The 19,123-nt window shown below is 42.9% G+C and overlaps 1 protein-coding gene across 2 annotated transcripts in view; it reads right to left on the bottom strand.

The window, feature by feature from the left end:
• The window catches only part of SLC24A3 (solute carrier family 24 member 3), a 169,307-nt gene that overhangs the window by 48,968 nt on the left and 101,216 nt on the right, over positions 1-19,123 (bottom strand). For both annotated transcript variants that reach the window (XM_053394910.1, XM_053394911.1), the window contains exon 3: positions 7,749-7,825. In XM_053394910.1, coding sequence (XP_053250885.1) covers positions 7,749-7,825 — 77 coding nt within the window. The remainder of the gene's footprint in view (positions 1-7,748; positions 7,826-19,123) is intronic.

Genomic DNA, 19,123 nt, shown 5'->3' with positions numbered 1-19,123 from the left:
TGCACCTGGAAGGTACAGGGACAGGATGGTGGAGAGTTCAAGGATGTGTAGGAGAATCAGCAGGAGCACCGGATTGGCTCTGACGGTGCTAAAAATATGTAATTAATGCCACTAATGAACAAATAAAATGAAATGGCATCATTTCATGCTAGCCTTAAGGGTTGGGTTACAGCATCATAGCACCCATTATAACCTGTGTTCCCTTGTGCCCCTGTCTTTCCTGCATTCTGCAAGTTCCCTTTTGTTCGCTTGCATTTGAAATCCTAAAGAGAAAGGCTTTGAGGCTGAGAGCCAGCAGCAAGACATAAACAACAAGAGAACATGGGAGTTGAAGAGTGAGTCCCTCCACAGAGCCATCTGAAGAAGGCATCCCCAACTGCAGAGCTAGAACCAGGGGGAGCTGGCAGCAGCCATAAAGGAGAGTGGGCAGGAGGGGAAGCTTATAGGGAAACGGACCTGCTATGAAGGGAACAGGTAGATAAAGAAGCAATATAGGAATGCTTGGAACACCTGCAGTGTGGGAGCCTCGCAAGGAAGGCCAGAGTCTGTCCGAAAGTCCCAGTGCCACAACTGCCCCTTCCTCCACATGCCTTGGTTACTTTTAGCTTGGTAATGAAAGGGTCAGGGAGTACTCAATCTGAGGCTGGGACCTTCAGTTGCTCATCCTGAATGGATAGCCAGGCCTGGATGAGCCAAAAGGCTCCTTGGGAGCCATGACGGGGCCTGAGAGAGCAACACTGCATCCCTTTGTTTTGTTTTACATTAGCTTTAGGCGGCTTTCTGTCAAAAAAATATCAGAGTAGCTACTACAATAAATACAAGATCAGTTAGATCTTGGATAATTTACATGTAGATTGATAAAACACAACATAACAGATTGAATCATAGATAATATAGTATCATTATAATAATGAAAGGTGGTTTGATGGATGCAGGCATGAGTCTCTCTCAATCCACATTAACTCTGGGAGAGGTGCACCCTAGGAATTTTTAAGAGGATTATATATACATCCAAGTGCATATTTAATATGTGAATATATAATGTCCATTTTATAAGTTATATGCACTAAATTTTGAAATCAAAACCCCAACTCAATACAACAAAAAATTCATCAGTACAGCACCAAAGGCAGTTAAAACTGGCATTTATCAATAGTAATAATTGGAGAACCCCCTTTGGACTTTTTGTATGGAAGGGGAAATGAATGAATTTGAGGTGTTTAGTCTGAAGATTGGGAAAATATTACTTAGCAGAAGGAGGAGCAATTGGATGTCATCCTGGAGTGAATACTAATCTTTTTATATGTAACTGACAGATGGAGAATCCTAAGTCCTTTTTATTTCTCTTACTCTTTCTCTCTCTCTCTCTCTCTTTCTTTCTTTCTTTTCTTTTCTTCTTTCATTCTTGTATTTTTTTAATCTTCCTTCTTTTTCTTTTTTCCTTTATTTCATTTGTTTGTTTCTTTGTTTTGGTGTCCTCTACTCTGAGTCAATATTGGGATTATACACAAGGGTGATGGATGGTTGGTGAAGGAACCTGTGCGAGAGGCAGGGAAAGGAAGATCTCCCAGGTGGGAGGCAGAGAGAAGAAATGGAAGCTCCCAGGTAAGAAGACCTGGCAAGGTCCACCCCTTCCTGTGTGGGACAAGGCTTAAGATCTACCTTTGAGAGCAGACTATGCATTTTATTTTCTCTTTCATGTTATGAAAAAAAGAAAAGTGTTATAAGAATTCTAAGGTCCCAAATATAAAACAAGCATTCATAAATGTACAAGGCAAACACATACATAATTACCACATGTCTGAAATCGTACAGGAGAGCAATCCTGCAAGGAGGAAGGAAATGGGAAAGCCTCTCCATTGTCTATTGCTTACCTGTCTTCAGGGCGTAGGTGTGTATGAATAGGGTGAGCCTGTGGCAGGAATTAAAGTATTTACCATCACAAAAGAACGGCCAGGCTGCCCAGGTAAAGCAATCAGTGACCAATATCAAATATCCTGGCAAACAGAATTTCTGCTGGAGAATTTCTTTCTGTGATGTATGTATGGTGTTTTGGGGGTGGTCTGGAGCTATAGGGTGGGCAATTTCAAAAGTCTATAGAAGAGCTTGCGCACCAGTGTCTGGGTTCCTCTCCTCCCTCCCTGCATGGAGTAAGCGGGGGACCCTGTTGCAACAGTTTAATAAAGATCAGGCTTGTGAGCTGCTTTGCTTCTCAATATTCTCTGGTTGGCCTCTGTTATTTTCTCCTACCGATAGGGAATCTACTTAAGGACTCGATATGGGCTCCTGGATACCCCATAAGAGAAAAGGAGCAGTTTTTTCTTATAACAAAAGGGAAAAAATGGCATTAATCCATGGGAAACAAGCCACAACTCCCTTTCATTTCAGTGGTGCTTGTACAGAACTTCCTGGTGGATTCTGAGTCTGTTTCTTTGCCTGCTGCCCTTATCAGCACCTAAAATCCACTCTCTGTGGAGCCTCATCATCTTGCCTCCTGAGAGGGCTGCCTCTGGATTGCTGGGATAGCTCAGTCAGTGAAGCATAAGACTCTTAATCCCAGAGTTGTAGGTTTGAGCCCCGTGTTGGGCGAAAGAGTCCTACATTGCAGGATGTTGGACTAGATGGCTCTCCTGGTCTCTTCAAATTCTACATTTCCATGGCCCTTTTTCACTGAATATGTGTAGGCTCTAGAAAACTTAAGCCAGTCAAATGTCCCAGTTATTCCTAAACAAATGTGGTTTTCATGTGGGAGGTTTGCAAAATTTGGAGCTTGATTTCCAAGGGAGGTTTCTATGAAGGTGAATGATCTAGAGTTTCCATGTCTCCTGGCATGGTAGCTTAAGTGTAGTGCCAGGCAGATCGGAAGGTGGCCTGGTGGGATAGAGATGTGTTTTATGATATCACCTGCCAGTTAGGGGAAGAGCCTGAGTGCGTCTGCAGGATGGAATAGAAAAAGCTTTCATCAGGTCAGGCAGAAAATAAGTGCACCATCTTGATACTGCCCTCACCCTGGGATTTCACTTATTTGTCCTAGAAACCTGAGGCTCCAGGTTAAACATAGGAGACCTGGCAACCCCTCCCCATTTTTTGTTATGTTCAGTCAAGAATCCAGAAGATGTGATGTCTAAACAAAACAAACTTTTCAGTCAGTTATTTCCTTTTTTACAAGTCAATAATAGTGCCAGGTTAAAATGTTCCATTACAAAATCTAGCACCTAATAACCAGTGAATTTGATCATGTTCGCAGCCACATTGTGATGACTTTCCAGTTTTCTCAAACCACTAAAAGTCCTGTGATTGGCATAGGTCCCTACCTAGTCTATTATCATTGAAAAGGTTTGTTACTACAAGGAGATGCTGGTCACTAAATACATACAATTACAGAGCCAAATCAAATATACAGAAACATCATACAGTAGAGTCCTTTCTGGGCTGGAACACTTCAAATGGGAGAATATTTCAAAAACGAAACCCAGCATATGGAAAGCTAAACTGCAACTTTTCCATGTGACAAATGGTTCTATCAAGTGCCATTGCAGAGTTTTGTCTGCATTTGGTAGATTGCCTCGTGCAAGCTGAATATCACAACTGGATCAGAAACGCATGTGGGGAGCCACTGCTAAAAATAAGCAGCAAGGATTAAAATTCCCACGAAAAGGTTAATCACTTCCAGTTAAACAAGGAATTACTGGCTGAGGTATTCTTAGTCAAATAACTCTTGAGAGGCCATGCCTGGTTCCCAACTCAGAGGTTGAAAGGGGAGTGTGGAGGGGATGGCAGATGACAGAAATATCATGTGCTGGGCATCGGGGATGGGGACCTTAGGCCCTCCTCACTTTTCAAGGCAGACATCCCCACACATAAAAACCCACATGAGTTGTGGATTACAGGACAAAACTATGTAATCTTGTACTATGATAGGTTTCTAGTCTTGTTTTGAGTACTGAACAAGTATATCTAGCTAAAAAAGTCCTGCACACAAGATCTTGTTAGAAATCCAAGTGTATCACAACCTCGGCTTGGGAGATCTGAGTGGGAAGCAGAAAGCTGGAATGCAGCAATGAGAAAATGTTGATCTGCCGATTGAACAAAGGAAGAAAAGCAGGGTCTGGAGCAGGGGTGGGAAACTGGTGGTCCTCCACATGTTGTTGGACCCCATGCCTGACCATTGGCCATGCTGCCTGGATCTGATAGGAGCTGAAGTCCTCAACACCTAGAGAACCACAGGTTCCCACCCCTCCTCTGCGTCTGAGAAGGGTGTTGAGGTGAGCCTAAGCTGCTTGCAGATCATACTAACTCACCAGACTCTCCCAACTTAAAGCCATCAAGTTTCCAGTTTAAGCTATGGAGTGCCTGATAACAAACTCAATGTTATGTACTGAAGTTCTCACCCTGGGCCAGCAGGGGGATACTGTAGATAGTTTCCACTCAGGTCCACGTCAGTTATTTTAGGTGGGAAACCCTGGGTTGTTGTTGTTACAATGTTGATAGCTGGCTGCCTATAAAAGCAGGCCGGCTGAGCTGTTTGCTGTTCAGTTTCTATTCCAGCTTACAAAATAAAGAGCTGCTTTGGAGAAATCGCTGTGTCGTCTGCCATGTCTACCCACTATTTAACACTCAACATCTGAAGTCCTCAAAGTAGGTAAAAACAGTGTGCTATTAAAGGGCCAAGCCAATGTGAAGCAGTGCTAGTCCTGACAGGGGATCGGCACATAGCTTTTATAAAAAGGTAAAGGTAAAGGACCCCTGACAGTTAAGTCCAGTCGCGAACGACTCTGGGGTTGCGGCGCTCATCTCGCTTTACTGGCTGAGGGAGCCGGCGTACAGCTTCTGGGTCATGTGGCCAGCAGGACTGAGCCGCTCCTGGCAAACCAGAGCAGCACACGGAAATGCCGTTTACCTTCCCGCCAGAGCGGTACCTATTTATCTACTTGCAGTTTGACATGCTTTCGAACTGCTAGGTTGGCAGGAGCAGGGACTGAACAACGGGAGCTCACCCCGTCGCGGGGATTTGAACCGCTGACCTTCCGATTGGCAAGCCCTAGGCTCTGTGGTTTAGACCACAGTGCCACCCACGTTCATATGGAGACACAAATAACATTAAGAGTAGGTGTTTTAATACAGCACTTCACTGTCACAGAAATACTAATGTAAGCATCCAAGCATGAAAATGGCAAGCAAGGATACTCTGCAAACACAACCTTTTATTCCAGAAAATAAAACATCTCAACACAACACAACCCTATAAAGACACTAGAGATAAGCAAGGAATTAATTAATGGTCTATTGGTTAGAACTGAATTCTCAGAATTTCAACAGCCTAACAGTAGAGAAAACATTCAAATTAGCTGAATAACTCATCCCATAAAAACTCATATCAGTTTCTCTCAGTGACACAAAAGAAAGACTAATGGCAAGAAAGCTCATTACTTCTTTCAGCATTTTAAAACTGATTTTAATTTAGATGGAAGGTCAGAGCACATCTTGCACACAAGTCTATTAAGCTCTCTGCCACATGTATAATTTCCCCAATGTTTCACCCAAGGTGAATTGAGGCATTCATATGGTTCTTCATACATTGTGACCACATCAGTTATGTTAAAGGGAAGGGATCACAGTTTATTTAGTTGCAGACAACATGTTTTGTACCCAATTATATAAACTCAAAAATGATTAATTTAATTAAAGAGAGTTATTCAATTTAAATAATGTATGTCCTGTTTCTGACAACGAGAACATAAATGAATTAATAGTGTTATCAGTTTATAGTGTTATCTGAGATGTCTCTTTAAAGGAAAAGACGTATGGCAACTGAAGCGTACATCCACATGGTCAGAGTTGTGTTGCTTATTGGTATGATAATTATTTTCTGTAACAACATAAGTTTTAGAAGTTGTGTATAACATCTTAGGCACTGGCAGCCACGTCTATGTAAATTATTTGGCTGATTATTTGGGGGCTTTGCTTGCCTGGTCTGAAGATATGCAGCTCTACTCTCAAGGAGCTGGCTGGTTACAGAAAGGAAGCTGCTCCTCATGAACAGAAGAGAAAAAGACCCGTGATATGAGTTGCACCTACACTCAGGAAACAGTGGCCTGCCATTTCAGTGGCCAGGCTGTTAATGGGAAGTAGGAGGTTTGATCCTGGCCCAACTGCATTGGCTGCCAGGTAGTTTCTGGGCTCATTAAAAGTGCAGGTTTTGACCTATAAAGTCTTCTGTGACTCATGACCACAAAGCCTTAAGCGATAGTGTCTCCCCATATGAATCTACCCAAATTCATCATCTGAATTCTTTGTGAGGGAGGTGTAGAAGATGGTGACACAAGATCAGGCCTTCTCCGTGGTGACTCCCTGGCTGGAATGGTCTCCCCAGAGAGATGTGCCTGGTGCCATCACTATCAACTTTCAGATGACAAGTGTAGACTCTCCAAGCCTCCCTATTTTCCAGGGACAGTCCCAAATTTGATCCTGGAATGTCATGCTTTTCCTTGCGACACCCCTATTTTTATTAGAGAAATATTGGAGGGTATGCAAGTGGAGACTTTTTACTCGGCATTTCACTTTACTGATTGATTGATTGATTGATTGATTATTTATTTATTTATTTAGTGCCCTTCGTCTGTAGATCTCAGGATGGTTCACAACATAATCAAGGTAGGGTGTGCCATTTTTAATGTTATTGTAAGTGAAGAACTTTTACTTAATAATGGTTTTTAACCTTTCAATGATACTTTAAATGTGGTATTTTATGCCTTTTTAAAGAGGCGGAGAGGAGGCTGCAGTCAGTGACAAATAAATATAAGAAATAAAAGTAAATAAATAGTGCCTGGATGCAATAGCACTCTCCTCATTTGTTATTTCCTTAGGCTGGTGCCAACATAGTCATCAAAAAGACCACAGGTGCAAAGTGCCTATGAGCTCCTCTCTGGGAGCCTGTTATGTTAGTGCTTCTGTGCTCAGCCAAGGTTTGGCTCAGCTTAGCATGACATGAAAAGTGACTCACTGATTCAATCAAGTTCTCTTGGGGTCCATTCAAAAAGGATTAAAAGAGAGTCAATGATTCTGTAAACTACAAACCCTGAATACGCTGGCATAAATGACAAGTGAATCAGTGCAATGGAAGACAAGAACACCTTCCTACAAGGAATTTCTGGTGAGAAATGACTAAATGGCTAAATATATATTTTAGAAACCCTGTTGTGGTAGCAGGCACGCCAAGTTGGACCCCACATGGAGGGGGGCTGTCACGTGCGCATGACATCACATGTGTGATGCCCCGCCCCCATCAGGCCACGCTTGCAGGGTCACTCTGGCAATCCCAGCAGGTGGCAGGGAGGGCAAAAATCATCCTCCAAGCCTCCCGCCCATCCCAGCGCTCAGGCAATTGCGGAGGGCGCCGGAGCTTGCCCAGGGGCAGCGGGGGATGGCAGCCACTACAATATTGAGGGGGGCAATGCCCCCTGCTCAAAATATTGAGGGAGCTGAAGCCCCTCGTGCCCCATATACCCAGCGCCACTGTGTGGTAGCCATAGATCTTCACTTGCTGCTGAACATTTAAAGTTTTTTAAATATTTATAAGGCATTTTTGAGGCCAGTGGTGACTACAGATTGGCATTATTAATAATTGTTCCTGCTGACGTTATCTCTCAATTATAATTTGTATGTTGTAACGTGTGTTTTTTAATGTTGTAATTTTTTTTTGTTTTAAAAAATAAACATAATATGCATATAGGCAAATAGTGACTCACACAGAAGGCGTGCAAAACGACTGCTCCATGCCGCCGGTTCTCATTTGTGAAGATGTCATTAGGGAATTCATTGAGCGCTAGGAAGGAAAAAGCAAAGAATCAAGCAAATGGAAACATTCATTTAGTTCATAGTAAAGATACTTTAATTAAACAAGCCAAGTGCTTCTGTAGGCTGACAATCCTTGCATTTTCCTGCCATGGAAACTATCGTACTGTTCATGTTACTTTTAAATTACTTCATTGTCCCCTGGACATTTTAAGCCTTTTTGGGTAAACATTTATTGGGAAATCTGATGCTACATTAATTGCAACAGTCTGTGTCATCAAGTTGCCTTGGGCACAGCCAACAAATTCTAAACATAGTGTTCTGTAATCTTCAGAGTTGTACTACTGGACATAATTATAAGAGCACTTTCTAAACACATAATTAGATTATGATATTAAAACTGTAACTGTAGCCAAGACAATAATACATTCTTAGGAACCTTACCGTTTTTATGCTTATGATTCCTCACATGATTTGAACGATGGCTAGACTACACTGTGTTGTTGCTTTAAGTCTGCCCCAATGAGCACTGATTTGAGAACTTGTTTCTAGGAACTCCAAAATAGTGGTGGTGAGCATAAGGAGAGAAGGGTTGACTGCACTGCTTGGTCATCACTGCTGAAGTGGCAACTGAGGATGTGCCTCCTGCTTTTACCAAAGGCCGTCGCTCGGTGCCTGTGTTTGGCTAGTTTGGCAATCATGCTTGGACATGATGAGCAGCTCCCAGCCACAGCATACGGTAAGCCACTGGTGTTATGAGCCTTGGCACTGCTAGCCACTACCCAGGAGCAGGACCTGCAATGCGTAGCCCGGCCTCCTCGCTTGTTTTGCCAAATGATGCCCAGTGCTCACAATCAAGGTGATGCCTACCTACTTTTAAAAATACTGTAACTTTTTATTGGGTTTTATAAACAAGGATGATAGGCATAATAAATGATACAAATAAACAGACCAAGTATCCTCATGTCATTTGTCAATCACAAAAATAGCACAATAAATTTGCAGTAATAACTACAACATATAGTTCATTATTAGTGCTCAATGTATAAGTTCTTGGTTTGTGAATTGGTTTAAACAAAAAGAAAGGGAAAGGAGCCCGTGGGGTTGTGCTTAGATTAAGTCTGAGTATTAGTCAGCTATGAATGAAACAACATAAAGTGTTGGTATATTCGAATGTGGGGTGTGAAGATAGTAATCTATGTTTACATTTAAATTTTTATCAACCAGACTGAGTCAACTGCTGATGTGTTCCTTTTTGTGCAATATTGGCATATGTTAATAAATCAAGCCACACCAGGGTACATCCATATTTCTTGATCGGTCTGTGTGTCAGCTATCGTTAATTTGTTAATCTCTCAAGGTGGACTGTTTTCCAAACTGTTTTGTACCAATTGTCCATCATTTTGCCAGAAAGGTCTTTCCCATATGTGGTTATGTTGCATCTTGCTGCTGGTAATAAATAACTTATTAATTATTTATTATGTAAATCCAGATTGTTGTCTTGAAAAGTATTTAATACAGTGGTAGCTCCGGTTACGAACTTAATTCATTCTGGAGATCCATTCGTAACCGGAAACCGTTCTTAACATGAGGCGTGCTTTCGCTAATGGCGCCTCCCGCTGCTGCCATGCCGCCAGTGTGCGACTTCCGCTCGTATTTGGGGACAAAGCTCGCAGTCTGGAGCAACTACTTCCAGGTTAGTGGAGCTCGTTACCCAAAGCGTTCGTAAGGGGGATGGTACGTAACATGAGGTTCCACTGTAAAGCTAATTCTGGTTTGACTTCCAATTGTTGTTTTGTTATTTTATTAATTTTTTGGAATATCAAATTCTTTTTATGCATTTTTCAATTTATTAAAATTATTTTTCAATCATCTCATGTCATATCTCAATACTTCCCAGCCTTTCACTCCTTGCCATCCTACTTGATCTTTATTAAGCTGCATATCCTTTTGTTCCACCCAATTACATTCTACTTGGATTCCTAGTTGTTCTTTACTGCTGCACGTAAGTCAATCCCTTCTTGCAAGTTTGACTTTTATACCTCTTTATACACTTTCCAAAGTATTCCCACTCCTCCCTTATCCATGTTTCATCTTGATTTATCTTTGCTGTCATGGTAGCTAACTTCACATCAACTTATTTTGCCATTGCTCTTTTGCTGGGATTTCTTTTTCCTTCCATCTCTGCACATAGACTATTCTGGCTGACGTATAGGAAGAGACAGAGCATCTTCTTGAAGATGCCACCATTTATTATACCTAGTAAGAAGGCCTCTGTTGTTGTTGTTTGGGGGGGGATGTAAACATAAACACATTTTTTAGTTCTACATAAATCGTTTCCCAAAATTATTTGGCCTGCTTACATGACCACCACATATGCATAAAAGTCCCCTCTCATCTCATGGTATTTCCAACACATTTTGGATCCTTTTTTGTACATCTTTACAATCTTGCTTGGGGTTAGATACCACCTATACATTGTTTTTTGCATATTTTCCTTTATAGCAAAACAGGTCGAGACATTCATTTTTGTCTACCATAGTTTCTCCCACATCGTCATTTCTATGATGTAGCCAGTATCAATTGCCCATTGAGTCACTGATGCCTTTATCATTTCATCTTTTGTCTGCCATTTCAGCAGAAATTTATAAATTTTGGAGATTAATTTTTCATTTTTTCATAATATCACTTTTGTATTCTGAACCTCCTTACATAAATCCTTTTTTCCTTGTCTTTTTGGAATATCTCATTTAGTTGATAATATTTAAACAAACTGGTGATCCATTCTTGTATCTCTTCTCTTCTTTTTCATTTTGCTTTCCTTTCTTCAAATTCAATAATTTCTTTATACGTGCCCCAATTCTTTCCCATATTTATCTTTTTAATTGATACAGCTTTGATGTGCGATAACCAGTGTGGAGTTTTTCTTTCAAGAAGGTCATTATATCTCATCCAAACACTCGTTCTTATAAAATGATTTAAAAATCCTTTTTGTACCTTAACTTTATCATAACATAAATAGGCATGCTACCCAGAAAGGCTGGATTTTTGTACATTCCCTTCACATGTGGAGATAGTTACTGGATGTGGGGCAGTCCCTCCAGCAATATGGTGAGGCACCAGGATAGATCCTTGCCAGCTTCCTAGGAGTTGGTACCACAGTTATCTTATTCTACCAATATATGAGTTTTAGGGTCAATTCTGTATTACTCGCTGAAATAGTCTTAAAGGGCTTTTTTTCACTGACCTAGTTCAAGTTCATAGCTGAAATCACATTTTCACTGATGTTTAGCAGGGTCAAGTTAACTCACTAATTCACTGAGTAAATTTTATAGATTGCAGATGTTATACCTAGGCCTCGATCTTCTGTCACTATTGCAAGTTTTTCAAATGGCTAGAGGTCTTGTGGCTGTAGAGTTTGCTTCTTGCCAGTTGTGTGCAAAAATCCACACGTTTCTGCTTTGTCAGTTACATTGCAAACTGCAAAACTATTTCTTATATCTGGCAAGTGTGTCTTGCTTTCCGAGCTCCAGGAACATCAACAGACCATTGGTTAGGGTTGCCATATTTTGAAGAGCAAAAAAGAGGACACGGAGCCCCCTCACCTGCATATGTGCACACCATACCCTCCAACATTTGATGAAAATAGGAACATCCTATTCCATTAGTAAAGTACTAGTAGTACCCCGCCCATCTGACTGGGTTTCCCCAGCCACTCTGGGTGGCTTCCAACATACAGAAAAGCATAATAAAACATTAAACAGCTTCCCTATACAGAACTACCTTCAGATATCTTCTAAAAGTTGTATGCTTACTTATCTCCTTGGCTTGGGGGGGTCGCATAACTACATACCCTCCAACATTTCTCTGATGAAAATAGAGATGCCCTAAGGAAAAACGTGACATTCTGGGATCAAAACAGAAACCAGGGGCTTCTGTCAATCTAATGGTGTTGGGGAAGAGACAGTGTTTATCTACTCACTCTGTATCATTCATAATTTTATAAACTACTATCACACCATTTTCCCTCCCCCGCCCCACACCAAAATTATAAAAGCCAAAAAAAAAGCTTTAGCCTTACTTCAGATACTGATTTGCTTACATGATTAAAGGATAAATCAGAGGCTTAAGAGAATTGAAACTAAGGGATGTAATCCACTTATTAACTAGGGGTTCCTGGTACGCCTCTATTTTTTCAGCAATAAGAACAGCAGCATCCATTATGATTTGCACCAATTGCCATAGGGATATTTCCCACAGCACACATATAAAGTGTAAACATAATACATGTGTAAACACACTAGTGATGGTTAAGGATTGGTCTGCAGCTTTACTTGAATTAATCTGTTTTGCTCTTTCTGAACTAATGTGCAGGTCAGAAAACAGTCATTCTTTGATTTTTGCACTTCTCTGAATCTTGTGACACAATTCTCAACTTTAAAAACACACCAAGATGCTTATAAGATGTGTATTTTAGGTTGTGTGTGTACAAAAATGCATTTTTTAAAGATAACATATGTAAAAAAAAACCAACCCTGTAATTTAGTGTACAGAAATCATGTTCAGTAAATCATATTTGGTAGAAAAATAATGTGGATTATCATGCGGTTTATTGATTACAGATTGATGTAGACATAGGACAGCATGGACTTAAGAATGAATGACGTGAAATAGAAACAGACTGAACTCTTCATCCCTGGTATATGTATCTGGGAACTCTGGGTGACCTACTCATATCCAGTCAGCAGCATCCATTATGATTTGCACCAAACCTGGGGCTTTTGAGGACCAGCTGGGTGCAGGGCCAAGAGGGCTGCTGCAGGGCAGAGGGAGTGGACAGTCACAAGCAGCACTTCTGCACATTACTTTAGGTGAACGGAAGCAGCAAGCTGCTGCGATGAAGCAGATTCCAGTGCAACATCCTGCCTGGCACCCGCTAAGATTGCCCCGGGTGCTGCAGCACCTGCAGCACATGACTGAAGCCCCCCAAATATGGCAACACTTTCCTTTCCCAGTACCTGGGGGACAGGTATAGGGCTGCCAGGTCTCAGGCTTAGGGCTTTAACTTTCATCTCAGGGTTTCCACTTCCAGGGGAAAGAGTACAATTTCAGGGTAAGGGGCCAGGATCAGGGGGCTGCTCTGGGCCACATCTGTAGATACCAGGCATACTCAGGCTCATATACGAGGCATCATCCTTTAACTCCATGGCTCTTCTCCCTACATTCCAGGCTCTATGATGCTGAAGGCTGGGCAGTTCTAGACAGATGTATCAGGTACTATAACAGGATGAGGGAGAAAACCTGACACAAACAATAAAATTATTGACATGCTCTAAAATAGGATTCCGCTTCATGGATCACTGCCTTGTCATGGTGAAGGGGCTTGAATAACTCAGAGAAGCTCTGAGCTATGCCGTGCAGGGCCACCCAAGACGGACAGGTCATAGCTGAGAGTTTAGACTAAATGTGATCCACCTGGAGAAGGAACTGGCAAACCACTCCAGTATTTTGCCAAGAAAACTCCATGGACATAAAAAAGGAAAACCTTAGAGAAAAAAGTGAGAGTTTCCAAGACATGCTCTGGTTCATCGGATCTAACAACAACAAAAAATAGGGTTGCCATATTTTGAAAAGCAAAAAAGAGGACACAGAGTTGTAAAGGTGGAAGGGACTCCGAGGGTCATCTAGTCCAATCCCCTTCAATGCAGGAATCTCAACTAAAGCATCCAAAATGCCACTGCTTGCGGTGGGCCTTACTCCTGAGAGAAGTTCTGAGTTGTACGTCAGGGTCAGAGCTCCACCCTGTCTGCCTCCTAAGTCTGCGGTTTCTAAGCAGCTTGCAGCGTAGGTGTGCAGAATGACAGGAGGTTGTGAAAGGGAGGTGGAGAAGCAGAGAGTGAGTGGCCCCCAACGCAGGCAAAAGGGAAAGCCAAGTACCGTATTTTTCGCTCTATAAGACGCACCAGACCACAAGATGCACCTAGTTTTTGGAGGAGGAAAACAAGAAAAAAAATATTCTGAATCTCAGAAGCCAGAACAGCAAGAGGGATTGCTGCACAGTGAAAGCAGCAATCCCTCTTGCTGTTCTGGCTTCTGGGATAGCTGCGCAGCCTGCATTCGCTCCATAAGACGCACACACATTTCCTCTTACTTTTTAGGAGGGAAAAAGTGAGTCTTATAGAGCAAAAAATACGGTACTTGGATCTAGGTGGGGAGGGGGGGACACAAAGCAAGCCCTATGCACAAGCCAGGACACTTGGATGGGAAAAGGTTAACACTAACACACACAGAGAGAGATTGGTGGCAGGGCTTTGCGTGTCAGCAGGCCACTCGCTTGCCTTCTCCTGCCAAGATGGAATACCTAAGCCCTGAGGCCCTCGCAAACACGCCAACCCATATACCACAGAGCAGGCTGCATGGCTGCAAGTCCTGCCACGAACTTCCTTGTGAGAAAGCACACCTGCCGCCCTCTCCCAAGCGAAATGGGGGGACAACTCCAGACCTCCTTGCTTCAGCATGGGGCTCGCACTGCTGCCAACCTTTCTAATACTATCCGACATTTTGTCATTTTAAAAAAATGCCTCCAGACAGAAATTTTCACATGGAAAAGAGGGCGGGTCTGGGAAAATCCGGATGCATGGCAACACTATCTCAAAGGACGTGAGCATTTAAAATAACATGACATACACACAACTTGTTAGGAAGCATGGTTTTCCAGTTTGCATTCTTGTGAATCAGCAGCCTTCACATTGGCCACTCGCCTATAGCTACCTTGTTGGCTTTCAATGTAGTGAAATATAATGCCTTGTGTGTTTTCTTGGTCAGAATTCCAGCTGATAAATACATAACATAAATGGATAATGTGAGGACTAGCATGAAATAGTTTTTTATTATAAAAATAATAAAAAATCCATATTATATTTATTATAAAAAATCTAATGACATATTTAATCAAGCACTGTTACTCTGATGTGTTAAGTGGGGTAGAAAGCACATCAAGGTTGACAGCTGTTTATGTTGTGAACATAGCTTGCAGGCATCCCCTGCAAATTGACTACAAATATGGCACTTGGGAGGTTGATTCTCCCCAAATAACACCAAGTCTGATCCTGCCAAGCTTAGATACATGCCGTTTTTGATTAGCAGGCACCAGCCCTGCCTATGGATCTCAGCTGCAATACTATTTTATTCTTCTCCTGGCATATTAACTTCATTAATGTCTTCATAAATGATTACAATTTAAATAACAATTCTGAAAAAATAATAATTCTACAACAGGGCTATATACATCTTAACTCTCTATGTGAACTGATAAAATGTTATTGTGCCATTGTACTAATATGTACGTCACAGTGGCAGGAGGAAATAGGAAGGGAGAGCAATATATTTAAGGGTTCTCTGTTAGAAGGATGTTTTCTCTGTGGAGTTCAGGCCATCTAGTGTCAAGCATGGCGTCATCACTGAGTGACAAAATGAGTTTAAAATAAAAATAAAAAATGGGCTCACGAAACTTTTTAGGAGTGACGTGGTGGCTTAGGCGCATGCAGGTTCCGCACTGCCAGAAACGACAGTGTGGGACTTGCGTCTGCCTCTCCCTCAGCCGCCCTACAGCTGAGGGGGAGGCGTTGGAGAGGCTCACCCTGACCCCAGGGGTAACTTGTCCCGCCCCCGGCTGCAGGACACGCCCCCGCACCAGGCACCCAAGCAGCTAGCTACGCCACTGGCAGTCATGCTGTGTATCCATAGCAGGGACCAGAAGAGGAATGATCACTGGGAGGAGCGCAGAGAGAAGAAATACCATGGTGTATCTGCAGCAGCACAACCAGACACCTTCGTCTGCCTCAGCTGCAACACAACATGTCTCTCCCATATCAATCTCAGCCATAGCAGACGCTGTAACCTTCCAACAGTTTTGCCTTCAACCTCAAAGGTGCACTCCTCCACTGTCTCCCGAGATAGACAGATGCCAACAACAACATTTAAACTGGCAAAAACTGCATTGGTTTCCTATAGTTTGGATGGTTCTGCCATTTGTACACCAGAAGAGATGGCTGCAGTACATGAATTAGAAAGTATAGTGGTACTTCAGGTTACAGACGCTTCAGGTTACATACACTTCAGGTTACAGACTCCGCTAACCCAGAAATAGGGCTTCAGGTTAAGAACTTTGCTTCAGGATGAGAACAGAAATCGTGCTCCGGCGGCGCGGTGGCAGCAGGAGGCCCCATGAGCTAAAGTGATGCTTCAGGTTAAGAACAGTTTCAGGTTAAGAACAGACCTCTGGAACGAATTAAGTACTTAACCCAAGGTACCACTGTACCAGAAGGAAGATGCCCTCCTGATCTATTTTGATAGTCACCTTAGCTCTGTTTTTAATTAAATTAAGAATGCAATCCGATACATTATTACCTGAGATTAATACCCACTGAACGAAGCGGAGCTTACTTCCGAGTATACATATATACACTTGCATCATAAAACTGAGGGCTAGACACGTACACATTTGAGCACTGGATTGCTACAGAGGGCCGTGAATCTGACTCATTTCCCAGTCTATTCACCACTCTCAAAAATAACCACAAACTGCAATGGCACTTATTGCTGTAGATTGTTCTACTGAATAGTTATTTTGGTCAGATTTGCTATTACTCCACATGCAACCCTTCAAAATGCAGTCCTTTAATTACAAGGAAACAGGAGGGGATTTAAGGAACAATGTATTCATATATATCACCCTTGAGGTTCTTACCTCACAGGGTGCATTTGGTCTTGTTTTTCAGTCAACAAAAGCAACTGCAAGCTCATTCGGCTATTTTAATACATCTGATATCCGGTCAAAATTGACAAAGTCATAGACATGATGCAGTCTAGCTGTATGTAGCTCTCATTAAGTAAATAAAATTAAAGTTGATTGTTTCTATTCCCTTGGCTGGCGACACATACTGTGTTCCAGGGCTCCCCCCCCCCAGCCAGAGCACCCCGAAGTGCAGCTCTGGCACCCCTCAGGAGGCAGGTGCCATTGTGGGCTGGCTTCCTGACACTGCCCCAATCCTTCTGCTGCCACCAGTTGCCAGGGCAGGAAAGCAGATGGAGATGGGATGGGAGGCTGAGGGTGAGGAGAAGTCAGTGCAAGTCCAAGCCTCCAGTACACCAACCCCTGGGTCCAACCGCAGCTCTGCTTCTGCCTCCTCAGGGAGACCATCTGATGGCCCAGTTGTGTGCGCATTGCCTTTGACCAGAAACACACCTCTGGTTGGGTTCAAGCAGCAGCAGTGACGCATGGGTGGGTGTGCACCATTCTACCTTGTTTTCCTTAGCATTTTTTTAGATCAGTTTAGATCCAACCTGAGGACCTGACAATTTTCCAGAAAAGAAGTACTGATGTATTTGCATCTTCAACAGCAGAACACTGCAGCACAGTACTCGCCATTGCTGAGATTTCCATGTAGTGACATATCCCCAATTCAAGGAGCACAAGGAGAAGTGGCTAAAACAAGGCTGTGATTCTGAGGAGAAATCCTGCCCATGTGGTTGCAGGCATTTAAAAGTAACACGAATGCCAGGGGAACCACCTCACAGAAAGCTACCTCCTATGGTGTAAGTGTAATGTTTAAAGGGCACTTTCTTATTTTATTGTTCAGAAATAGTGAATGACTTCACTCTACTTTCCAGAGACTTTTGGGCCATTAATAAAGGCAAGTGAAACCTGTGACAAAATGTGGCAAGGTACTTTTACCTCCTTATGGGAAAGTGGCAGCCCATCAACGGTGCCCTCCTCCAGCAGGTTTTTCCACCTGTTTCCATTTTTAATCCACCTTCCCCCAACCAATATTCAATATTCCTCTGAACATGCTCAGTTCTCACGGGGCTGTTTTTCAGGGGGTGGGATTGTGCCCTTAGGTTTGTGCTTTTTGAGATTAAAAACAAACATTTCTGCAAACCTCTAGGTTTATCTGAGCATGCCAATCCTTCCCTCTTGTTTCTCAGACCCTGTTTTAGCTCTATTTTTCTGCTAAAGCACTGGTGTGATGCGGGCAGTGTGAGCAGCTTCTAGAGCAACAAGCGGGCATCACTCATCTAACAGTGGCTGGTGGGATGGATCTGAAGTGGGTGTAATTTAAAGAAAGGTGTATCAGGAGAAGAGACCGGCACGGGGGATGCTTCCAGGTGAGAACATGGGGGAGAGGCCTGGTGTCAGTGGAAGACCACCATCTGAGGCTCTGCGGGGAAGATCACTGTAACTACTAACGCAAGAAACTGTGGAAATGGCAGTGATTCGGTTACTATATCCCATACATGTCGCTTTATGTTTGTGTATATATACTTGTCAGGGAACTGCCATCGGAGCCAGAGGCGGAGGGAAGGCTCCAGAGGGATGCCGGAGAGGGTCCCAGTAGGGAGACAGGCAGCCCATCTGCTGGGGAAGGAAATCAGCGTAACACCAGTGGAGAAGGGGGGCAGAAGGGAGAATCGGCGAGGGGGCTCCAGGACTCCTCGCCGGAGACCAGCGGGGAGAGCACGGGTCCTCCGCTGCCCGCACCCTCCCTGCGCAGAAGACCTCTACGCAGGGAGAGTAGGAGGAGACTAGGCGTCAAAGAACTTCTTTGCTGGAAGAAGTTCAAGAAACGCCCACTGACGGATTCTGCCAGCGATTGAGGCAGCCACGGGAGAGAGGCTGTCCAGACAGAAAGGGTTCACCCAGGTAACCTAGCCAGGAGTGGCGACAACTTACGCACGAGCAACCCCTAGAACCATTACAATACTGTATATTGAAACTGCTGCAGCTGCTATGGGAGTGGAGAGAAGAGGGTAAGGTACAACGTTGTTTATTTTTGCTTTCTATTATTACGGTAGTTATTATTTTGTTGTATTTGTTTTATTTGTACTGCTCTACTATTAGCTGATAGTTTTGCTGTACTTGTTTTATTCTTATTGCTCTGCCATTACTGAGTCATTAAATTGCCGCAGCATTTATTAATTATTGCACTTTGAAGTCTCACCTTCACTTGACACAATATGTGTCTGGACAGTGGAAAGGGGAGGGGATATGGGATGCTGTTTTTACAAGGAGACTGTAGATATTTTTATACTGGTGAGGTATTTGTATAATGAGATAAACTATTTTTAGGTGCAGTTTTCTGATATTACTCGTAGCTGAATGGTTGCTGTTATGACTTTGTGGTTTAAATGATGTGTTGCTTTGGTTGCATCCACACCATACATTTAAAGCACATTTAAAACACATGGCTTTGCCACAAAGAATTCTGGGAACTGCAGCTTACTTTCCTTCAGCTGTGTCTTGCTCTTCCATCTTGCGACCGGGTTCATC

This window comes from Podarcis raffonei, chromosome 7, assembly GCF_027172205.1.
Source record: "Podarcis raffonei isolate rPodRaf1 chromosome 7, rPodRaf1.pri, whole genome shotgun sequence".
In the NCBI taxonomy this organism is placed as follows: Eukaryota; Metazoa; Chordata; class Lepidosauria; order Squamata; family Lacertidae; genus Podarcis; species Podarcis raffonei.
The sequence above is the reverse complement of the archived record's forward strand: the minus strand, read 5'-3'. Positions and strand labels throughout refer to the sequence as shown.